General features: G+C 28.6%; 1 protein-coding gene across 4 annotated transcripts in view; it reads left to right on the top strand.

The window, feature by feature from the left end:
- Positions 1-12,262, top strand: part of LOC114940153 (phospholipid scramblase 1) — a 66,266-nt gene that overhangs the window by 30,020 nt on the left and 23,984 nt on the right. For 2 of the 4 annotated variants that reach the window (XM_085481328.1, XM_085481329.1), the window contains one exon: positions 6,343-6,442. The exons of the other annotated variants lie outside the window; for them this stretch is intronic. In XM_085481328.1, coding sequence (XP_085337454.1) covers positions 6,343-6,442 — 100 coding nt within the window. The remainder of the gene's footprint in view (positions 1-6,342; positions 6,443-12,262) is intronic. 4 annotated transcript variants of the gene reach the window in all.

The raw sequence follows: 12,262 nt of genomic DNA on the forward strand, positions 1-12,262 counted from the left end.
TAAATATCTATCATTTTTGGGAGAACGAATGTGCATTAACATACATGAAACTATCCAGTCTTCTGTTTAACGGTGTAACGGTAATCATTTGGCTTTTTAGATTGTGCTGATAATATTGTATAATTTGTTTAATGACTTTTTGTTGAGCTTCTGAAATTTTATTATCACAACATTTTTTTGAGAATACTTTTTATCGTAGTAAATCAAGGCTCTTATTAAATTATAATAAATTTGATAAAAGGCCGTTAAGAGCAACGCTTTGTATTTGTATTTAAAGAGTACTTATGTTTAATTCTTTTTTGTCATCTTTTATTGTAATTCATTATTAGACATTAGATTAAAGAATATTATTTTTATATATGACTTCACTTTCTAACATAATTTGAATTTTTATATTTACTGCTCTTAACAGCCTTTTATCAAATTTGTAATACTTTTTATGTCTGTGTTACTTAAATCTGTCTTCATTTGATTAATTTTATTTTGGAGCTTATTTATTGTATCTTATGAGCGTTTAATAACTTTTGTTTGAGCTTTAATCTTTTTTTTTACAAATTTGAATTAAACCTTTGTCATCGAACTCTGAATAATTTTTTTTTTGTTTTAGCGTTTCTTCTGTGAAGTCTCTTTTGACGAATAATTTTTGACAAATCTTACATCTTTAAGAAACACTAAACATTAAACAATTCTGATATCTTATTTTATTGAGACAGTCTATGAAACCAATTTTATTTTTAACTAAATTGACACTATCTAAATCAGCTATTCCACAGCAAAAATTTATTGTAGAAAATTTATCTAATATTTTATTTAATTTATGGAAATCTTTAATATCTCGCATAAAACTTAATTGTTCTGTGGTCTCATAACTTTTCCTAATACTGTGAAACTAAGTCTCATATTATTTCTCATAATAATACTGCGTTTGATCACACTATTATAAGCATCATCATTATCATTTTTTTAATACCAAATTCAAAAAATGATATATAATCTTCTGTTTTAACTCAGAAATAAATATTTTTATCGGCTCTCAATATAAAGAATATAAGTATGCTGTCTTCTAAGCCGGGCAATAGAGCCAAGGAAACGAAACGAAAAATTAATTAAACGGAACTGTATCTCAATTTGAGATCCCAAAGTTTCACATATAAATTAATTTCGAAACTTACATATGCAGAAATAAGCGAGAAAAATATAGGTCCGAAAAGTCGCTGAAGCGGGAATCGAACCCGCGTCTTTCACTTTCCGGGCGACTGCTCTTACCAACTAAGCTATTGAGACCCTTTCGATCCCATATTTTTCATTTGCCTTTTAATTAATTTTTCGTTTCGTTTCCTTGGCTCTATTGCCCGGCTTAGAAGACAGCATACTTATATTCTTTATATTGAGAGCCGATAAAAATATTTATTTCTGAGTTTATTCACGCCTTGGGCTAATCACGGCGGTATTTACTAACATCTACTAAAAAAGGCAAATGAAAAATATGGGATCGAAAGGGTCTGAATAGCTTAGTTGGTAAGAGCAGTCGCCCGGAAAGTGAAAGACGCGGGTTCGATTCCCGCTTCAGCGACTTTTCGGACCTATATTTTTCTCGCTCATTTCTCCATATGTAAGTTTCGAAATTAATTTATATGTGGAACTTTGGGATCTCAAATTGAGATACAGTTCCGTTTAATTAATTTTTCGTTTCGTTTCCTTGGCTCTATTGCCCGGCTTAGAAGACAGCATACTTATATTCTTCTGTTTTAACATGGAAATATCAATCTTTATGTAGTTGAATTAAATGTATTTTATCACACATTTTTTTAAATATATCTTTACAGTTTTTGGTACACAGACTAGCATTCTTTTCATTATTTTCATGTAAAATACCTAAATTCAATATCTTTTGTTCTTCGTGATTGGTGGTGTCATTTAAAAAATTGTGAGGCGCATGTTTTGAGCGTTATTATGACATATAAGTGCATTATATTATTATCATCTTCCATAGGAAGTAGTGAAAAATAAGGAATTACATTCGATGTAAGACGAGGATATTTGAGTGATATCTAAAGAGTTATACAAATAACTTTTATTTATTAAGTTATTACATTGATTAAATTAAGTATATAAAAAATACATACTCTACCAAATAAATTTTCATATTGATCTCTGTGTTCTGTAAATCGTAGAATTCTATAATTTTATCTTTTATCTAAATATACTTAAAACAAAATCATCTTCATCTTATTTAAGAATAATTTACATATTTTTATCTCATCTTTATCTAGCTAATTTTAAAATCATCTTAATATAACACTGGATATTAAAAAAGGATGTGGACAAAAATATTATCAAATAACTCCTACTTCTCAAATTTTCGGTGTTTTTATATGCGGTTGAAATGTTTATATTTCTTTAAAATATTATCCGTACAATATTATTCTTATAATTAAAGATAATATTAAGAGTTTAACTAGGCTCTGTAATATATAAATATAAATTTAACATATATAAGATAGGCAATAAGAGCCAAATCGCGGATGACAGTGCGTTATTCTAAACGAAACTAAATTTTTTCGTTAGAATTAAATACCTGTGCACAAGGCACCAAATTTTTACTTGGACACGGCCAAGATATAAAATTGGAATAATCTCTACAAGAGATTTTTAATTCCATGTATACCCTATTCCCCCTAAAGAAATAAAGTGCGAGAGAAAAATATAGATCCGAAAGTCGCAGAATCGGGAATCGAACCCGAGACCTTTCGCTTGCCGGGCGACTGCTCTTCCAACTGAGCTATTCAGATCCTTTCGATTCTATACTTTTCTCTGTTATATATATTAATGTTGGTAAATAAACGCCTTTAAGCCAGCGTGTATAAATTAAGAGTTTAACTAGGCTCTGTAATATATAAATATAAATTTAACATATATAAGATAGGCAATAAGAGCCAAATCGCGGATGACAGTGCGTTATTCTAAACGAAACTAAATTTTTTCGTTAGAATTAAATACCTGTGCACAAGGCACCAAATTTTTACTTGGACACGGCCAAGATATAAAATTGGAATAATCTCTACAAGAGATTTTTAATTCCATGTATACCCTATTCCCCCTAAAGAAATAAAGTGCGAGAGAAAAATATAGATCCGAAAGTCGCAGAATCGGGAATCGAACCCGAGACCTTTCGCTTGCCGGGCGACTGCTCTTCCAACTGAGCTATTCAGATCCTTTCGATTCTATACTTTTCTCTGTTATATATATTAATGTTGGTAAATAAACGCCTTTAAGCCAGCGTGTATAAATTAAGAGTTTAACTAGGCTCTGTAATATATAAATATAAATTTAACATATATAAGATAGGCAATAAGAGCCAAATCGCGGATGACAGTGCGTTATTCTAAACGAAACTAAATTTTTTCGTTAGAATTAAATACCTGTGCACAAGGCACCAAATTTTTACTTGGACACGGCCAAGATATAAAATTGGAATAATCTCTACAAGAGATTTTTAATTCCATGTATCCCCTATTCCCCCTAAAGAAATAAAAGTATAGAATCGAAAGGATCTGAATAGCTCAGTTGGAAGAGCAGTCGCCCGGCAAGCGAAAGGTCTCGGGTTCGATTCCCGATTCTGCGACTTTCGGATCTATATTTTTCTCTCGCACTTTATTTCTTTAGGGGGAATAGGGTATACATGGAATTAAAAATCTCTTGTAGAGATTATTCCAATTTTATATCTTGGCCGTGTCCAAGTAAAAATTTGGTGCCTTGTGCACAGGTATTTAATTCTAACGAAAAAATTTAGTTTCGTTTAGAATAACGCACTGTCATCCGCGATTTGGCTCTTATTGCCTATCTTATATATGTTAAATTTATATTTAAAGATAATATAATATTATTGATCGCCGTACACGCGCTCATTATCCCGAAACGTAAATCTATCTCACGATTACGCTTAATTAATATTCATAATAGGAGGACGTTCGTGATCCTCCATTGGCAATCTCTTAATCCGGATATCGTGCCATGATTGCGGTTCCCCACGAAACGAAATTCGAATACATCGACTTGCCATCATGAGATTCGAAGTAAATCTATAGAGACGGTGCGTGTAATAATCAGTGTTGTGCTTAGATAATTTTAAAATTAGCTAGATAATTTTGTTTTAAATATATCTAGATAAAACATAAAAATATATGGCGAATCATCTAGATAATATTATTTTTAAGAACGCTTATGTAAACACAGTTTTAAAAAAATGTAAATTATAAAAGGAAAAATATATGTATTCATATTTTTTTTTATTTATAAATTTTTGTCGCTTACTGTTTAAGTTCTATTATTTATGTATTTTTATGTACTATGATTCTAAACCAAAATTATCTGAAAATTATTCTAGATAATTTAGTAAAGATAATACTTTTTTTCATCTAAGATGCAGGTATAGATAATACACATTTTTATTATTTATATAAAGCTAAGATGTAAATTATAAAAGGGATATAGAAATATATGGATTCATATATTTTCATTTATAAAGTTTTTGCTTGCTGCTTAAGTTCTACTATATTTAAGTATTTTTATGTGTTATGATTCTGAATCAAAATTATCTGCACGGAAAAAATAATACAGTTGGTTCACACATAAATCTGATTGTGCTAACCAGATTTAATAGTAAAATATGGAACAACTAATTGTGTGGTTGCTGTAATCATACAGCTATAGTAGAGCGATTTTGTTGTAACAGTGACGATACCTGGTTGCTTAAACCAAACTTTAATCAAATTGTTTCTTGATAATACAACTATAAATATGATAATAGTAACCACATCAATTGATTGGCTTAAATAAAATGTCTTAATGTGGTATTAAAGTAAATAGATATCATATCTTATTGATTATTGTAAATATAAACATAAATTTAGTTGTAATCATTCTTAATTTTGGTTGGTTCAGACAATTTTATTTTTATAGCTTATAGCTCGTAGATAATATAGTTGTAGATACTAAAAAATTCTAGTGGTCAGAAACAGATGGTTCGCGCTATTTCTAATTCAAGAAATTAAAAAATTCAAAAAATCTGATATATACATTTATGTATTGTAGTACATAGATGTACTACAATACAATATGCATATATCAGATTTTTCGTTTTTAGATTTTCTGAACTTTCCCTGTAAATAATGAAGTTGTAAAATATTATTATACATGTTGTGCACAGATATTTAATTCTAACGAGAAAAATTTAGTTTCGTTAGGATAACGCACTGTCTTCCGCGATTGGCTCTTATTGCATGTCTTACACTTTAAAATTATATTTATATTACAGAGCCGTGTTAAACTCTTAACTTATACACGCTGGTTGAAAAAGCGTTTGTTTATCAACATTATTATATATAACAGAGAAAAGTATAGAATCGAAAGGATCTGAATAGCTCAGTTGGAAGAGCAGTCGCCCGGCAAGCGAAAGGTCTCGGGTTCGATTCCCGATTCAGCGACTTTCGGATTCTATATTTTTCTCTTGCATTTATTTATTTCCGTAGGGAGGTTAAAGGATTTTTGAAATTAAATCTCAAAAATTAGATTTTTTCATATTTTAAAATCTTGGCCGTGACCAAGTAAAATTTGGTGCCTTGTGCACAGATATTTAATTCTAACGAGAAAAATTTAGTTTCGTTAGGATAACGCACTGTCTTCTGCGATTGGCTCTTATTGCCTGTCTTACACTTTAAAATTATTATACATATTTGTGCGTCGTTTATATTTTACTATATAGAAAAGGAATAATTAAATCAAATTTATTTTTTGTTTATGTCAGGTATATTTTAATATTTATTTTTATGGAAGAAAGTTTACGCAAAATAATTTATATCCAGTGTGTCTAAGAAATTATCTCAGGAATCTCTCATTAATAATAATTAAATAAATCTTATCTTATATGATAAAATAAACTTATACAATATATGACAAATTAAACTTATAAAATGAAATAAACTTATAAAATAGAATAAACTTACAAAATAAAGTTATAAAATAAAATATAGATTATAAACTAATAAAATTATATGTAATAATGCACGTTTATTTAATATATTTCAAAAATATATATTACAAAAATTCAATAAATAATAATGTAATATTACTGTATAATAGTAATCACGCGGAGAAACAAAAAATGGAACATTAAAAGTAAAAACAGATCCTGTTAATTTGATCTATGTTAGATTACTGTATTGTGTACTGCATTACATAAAAAATTAATAAAAAACTAACATTAACATTTGTCGGGAGATCCTGATTTTCTAGCAAAAGATTTTCTGCTAAATTATTGTGTTGTGATTTCTCCAAACACAGTTTTTTCCGGGAGTTGTCTCTATCCCTACTATCTGGACATCATACGATGCTCTTAATGAGGATGGTTCTAATACTGCTGAAAATTGGCTTGAAGTGGAAGGTATAACTATATCGGTATATCTTGTCCTTTAATTACAATTTCTTCTGCTTTAATCGTATTTTCCTTAAAAATAAAAAGATTACAGTTAAACTAATTATGTGTGTGTAAGTAATAAAAGAGAAAAAGATTTGATTATTTTAACTGTTTTATTATTTATTGAATTTTTGTAAAATCGCTTTAATCAATCTCAACAATGGACTTTATTCCTTTTCTGAATTTTAGCTGATCGCTCACATTATTGATAATTGATGGTATTGTGTCAGGATAAATAACTTTAAATGTCAATCTATCTGTTTCTCTGTAATTATAGTTAAATTTCATATTTGACATTCGCTAGATAAAATTCGTAATACAAATTATTTATATTAACACATATATAGTTTACACTTGACAATTTTAAAGGAAACAATGAAAGGAAAAATCTTTACTTGGTTTTAAGAATTTATCACTCGAATTAAGGTTGCAAGTTGTAGAGCACGATATACACGAGAGCGTATACAGCAATAGATACATCTTTATACACGATGTTACACAATTTAAGTAATAATTTTTAGGTAGACATTAACAAAAAGAAAGATACTATATGCTACAAAAACTTTCTAAACGTGCAATTGTATCTTCAAACATAATTTTTAAATTATACATACTTTCAAATAATTCAATAAGATGTGGCAGTTTCATACGTCGTAATGCAATTTTGCTACGCTCATTCATAATATCGAAAATAATGATATAAAAATAACTACATGACACGACAAACTCTCCTCTGTCAGCGTTAAACACACACTTGCACTTACATTCGCGGGTAAGTCGTCTTTGCATCCACGATGCTACAGCTACAGAAAACACGCGAAAACACGCATCAAACGCACACGTATACATTAGGGTTGCCATACGTTCCGGTACGCCGGGACATGTTCCGGTTTGAAGAACAAGTCCCGGTCAAGCCATTAAATGTCCCGGTCAACCCGCTAAATAGTTAAATTATATCTTATTTTAACTTTATGACATGCACCGATTTGTTTTTCCGAATAATATCAATCAATTACAGGCATTGACGAGTTCATTTCTCAAACAATTTTCTAAAAAAAATAGACATTGATATATTTTGAAAGAAATAAATATTGTAACGTAACGTAAAAGTAACTGTTTTTTGGTTTTTATTTTTGTTAATTTTACTCTTATTGACGAATATAAACATTTTAAATGTAAAGGATATATTTTTATTTGCGTTAAAAGTTAGTTCTTTATTAATAAATAAATTATTTTGATAATACAATCTATTTGCCTCCCCCCCCCCCCCCCCGAACATCATCTTTGTTTCGGTCGCCTCACGGCAAAATATGGCAACCCTAACGTACATGTATTGCGTAGCACGCTCTGCGCAGCGTATGTACTATATATGTACGCGTTACAAGTTACAACTAATACGCATAGTTAGTCTATACCCATAAATGGGTGCCTTAACAAAATTCTGGTTGTGACAACTAAATCACGCGACCATTTATATAGTTGAAATTTTAAAGTAAATAAGTCATATCAACCATTTGCAAAATTGTCACTCCAAGATAATTATAGGATGATGCGGCTATTTGCTTTCAACTAAATATTTCTGGCTGTGTGCATCATATCTTTTTTTTCGTGTAAAAATTATTCTAGATAATACTTTTTTCATTTAAGATACAGATATAGACGCCGAAATTCATTTAGACGATCTTCTAGATAATTTTATTTAGATAACAGCAAACACACACTGGTAATAGTTGACCAACGAGAGCGACTCGATCATCAGTCTAAAGTAGATAATGGTCGTCTGCGTTGTGTTGATCGTCTGCGTGTCATATCATATCCAGCTTGTCATCGTCACGATTCGTCGTTATCGTCCGTGAACTGAAACGACGGCGTCGAACTTTTCGGTCACCCGGTATATTTATATATTCCCTCGCGTTGTCTTATTGTGCTCTCTTTATCACGATATAAGATAGAAAGATAATTCTACCGTGTGTTTGAATTGTGAAGTAATCTGATAAGTAGTTATACATATATGTACGTCTGTGTATATAATTCGATATCGTTCGACGCTACCAGTATACCTGTTGTCTCTTACCTGTTCGGATATCGAGAGACATCGAGAAGCAAACAAAGTGAAAGCAGGAAAGTGAGAAAGGAAAGATCGCGAGATCAATATTTGTTATGTGGATTATACTAGAATTTTCTCCGGTTAACAAAAATTCTTTATGAGAATTAAATAAGATCTCTTATATTCTTTCTATGAATTGCAATAAATATATCGGTCTTATATAAAGCTTTGCGACGTTAATATTCTGGCGACGCGTTGTTTACCGCGTGCGTGTGTTTATCTTATTCTCTGAATGATAAACGAACAAAAAATAGAAAAATTGAAGAAAATGAGGGTATGTACTGTGGAAAAGTTTTATCTCCTTGAACGTCTTTTGACGAGGGTGGAGAAGGCTATAAGAGTAAATTCCGATAAGCTGTAAACGCTTGTCGGCGGAGACGTCTCGAATTGGAATAACAATTATTTTCGCCAGATTATAATAATCGCGATTAGGGATGATGACAAATAAGTATGGTAAGAGATGACAGTAGCAAGAATTTCTCAAAGATCGAGTTCTGAATAAAGAATATAAAAAACATTAAAACAGTGCGGCAAGAGGTGAGAAAAATCTTTGACATCTATCTTATATAAAAAAATAATAGTGACAAGAAATCTTGAGCAAATAGTGATTTTTTAAAATAAATAATTCTGAATAAAACTGTATATAAATAATAAAATTATAAAAATATAAATAATTCTAATTAAAATTATTCTAGATACAATTATATATATCTCGATTAAATATATAAATATAAATAATAGTAAATAAATATAAATATAAATCTAAGTACATATAAATAAATATGTGTATAAATCCTTGAATAAAAATTGTACGATAATGATGACAATTAGACGCGATAATAAATTCAGTAGATAATAATAGTGACAGATATATTTCGATTTTAAATGAGCGAATACATAAAGTGTGTTGCAAAAGTGCGGTCTGCAAATATCACAATATGTGGCATCTCACGCATGCGACGGAATCCGAATACTTCGAATCTTCGTGGAAGGTCAGAGTAGAATGGATTCGTAGACGGCTGAGAACTGTTTTCCAAAGCACGATGGCGCGATATTGCAAATCCAAGAGGAAGGGCTACACTAGATTTCTCACGGAGGAAGAACAAAGGTGCAAAATTCTTTTTCGCGACTAAACACGTATTTCGCGATTTGTTATGCGTCTATAACTCTATAAGAAAAAGCATGTTAAATTGTACCTTTACTATATTTCCTAAACAGAGTTAAAATATTTTAAGGTAATAAATGTTTGTTTCCTTCTTAAGCGATCCGTTGATGAGTGACGTTTGTAAATTTATTTTGTGTACTTTACATGTCATATTCGGCACCCCGCATTCAAGATATCACACATTAAGAAAGATAAGAAATTTTACTTATTATTATTAAAGTATTTTTTTATTTTATTTAATCCTAATATACATAGCGTTGAAAAATCGGCAAATTGTTTTAAGATTATTTTTTTATTCACAAGTTTGATAAGACAATGGAAGTTTAAAATTACAATTAACTTTTACCTACAGGTAAAAGGTATACCTACCTGTATATCATACTGGTACGATTTACTAAATTTATTTTTTACTTAGGTATTAATTTTTTTTATATTTAGATGGAAACTGAAAAATATCAAATTTCATAATTTTATTGAAATAATATTTATATTTTTGTGATACAAAAAGTATTTTTGTTAGATTTTTGAAAAGAATTTATAATTATAAATATGACATTGTTATAGATATGGTTTGTAAAAAAATTTAATTTTTGTAACAATCTTTTAATTTTATTGTTAAAAATATAATTCAGTAAACTGGTATTATAAATCGTATTAAATACTACTTTTTTTAGTTTGAATTATTATACAATATAAAACAATGATAAATTTATGTTATTATTTAACATACATCGCTAACAAATAATCAATTTTAAATGAATAAAAAAATGTGTCATTTTTCTTTGATAGTAATTTTATTGCAATTTTAATATTTACCTTAGGGGGCACGATTTAGTATATTTTCCTTTATATTGTGTATACAGAGTAGGTTATTTTAATATTTCCTCAATTTTTTTATTCTATAATCTTTTGCAAAAAAATATTTTAGGGGGAGTTTCCTTAACGTCGGACGGCACCTAATACCCGACATATATCATGTCCATGTAAGTAAAAACGCGATCGAATGATTATATCGGTGATAGGGATCACTATCCCCTCCACTGCCCCCCTATCACCGATATAACTATTCAATCGCGTTTTTACTTACATAGACATGATATATGTCCGGTATTAGGTGCCGTCCGGCGTTAAGGGAACTCCCCCTATAGTTTGACTTTAAACAACTTTTTGGAACACAAGACAGCGATATCAATTTGTAGATAGTGCCACTTTCGAAAATTTACTAATTATCATTTTTTTTTAAATGGAAATCGATATTTTTATTTAAAAATTGTAAATCGTCCTCGAGATCTCCAACTAATCTTTTCTGTTTTAGTTAAAAAGGTTTTTTCTTTTTCTTGAATTTTCTATAAGTTACACAATTTTGCAAGGTTAGATGATTGATTTTTTAAAACTAAGTTAAGTTAGTTGCTTATAAAATTAATTTAGTTAAGTTAAAAATTGCATCAATAAAAAATTAACTCAGTTAAAGTTAAGATTAAATTAACTGAAATTAAATCAAAAGTTAATTTTTAAAAACATTTATATTAAATTAGAATTTTGTTTGTTAATTCTTTTAAAATTTATAATAACAAATAATAAAGAAATTTTGATTTTTATATAGAAATATATTTTTTGGTAATTACAATTGATGGCAAATGAAAACATAAAAATTAATAATACTTTAATTTAAAAATAATACACGTTTATAACTTATAAAAAAACAATATATTGCACATAATAATGGCATTCAGAAATAAAAAAAAAATTGAATTAGAAAAAAGTTAATAAGTTTAAAATCAAAAATAATTAATTGAAGTTAAAAATTAATACATTTTGCATTAACTAAACTAAGTTAAAAGTTATCAACTTTTAAATTTTTTTCAACTTTTAACTAATTGTAACTAGCTATTGTCCCATCCTAGAATTTTGTAATGTTGAAATATTAGTTCAGCATATCGAGAAGTATTTATATAAAAAAGATAACAGATTTCTCTAGAAATATTTTCCTAGATAACACACTAATATATTCCTTTTCAACGATTCTGAAATTATTTCCACATTATTTCATTATTTTGATTATTTCTATTATATTTTGCAGGGGATCCATTTTAATTTCAATAAAGTGACTTAATACTATTATACAATAATTATTACATATTACTATTAAAAACACAAAATAAAATTTAATTTGAAAGTGTCTGGACACATGTTTGCGAAACATTAATATTTCAAAACTTAAAAAATGTATAATTTGTAGAAAAATCAAGAAAACGCTTAACTAATACATAGTTGGATTTGTCTCGATGATATATACAACTTTTGTTGAAAAAAAATCGATTTCTATTAAAAATTGAGAATAAGTAAATATCTCTAAAATGACATCTGTAAACAAATTTATATCGCTATCTTGAAACAGTTTTGTGCCAAACATTTTTTTGTAAGTCATGGGAGAAAAGATATACTTAGAGTAGGACATTACAATGTATGTATATGTTATATGCTAAAGCATAAAACTTATAAATCTATTTTACTA

Source organism: Nylanderia fulva, unplaced genomic scaffold, assembly GCF_048542155.1.
Source record: "Nylanderia fulva isolate GAGA-0341 unplaced genomic scaffold, ASM4854215v1 Scaffold174, whole genome shotgun sequence".
Taxonomy (NCBI): Eukaryota; Metazoa; Arthropoda; class Insecta; order Hymenoptera; family Formicidae; genus Nylanderia; species Nylanderia fulva.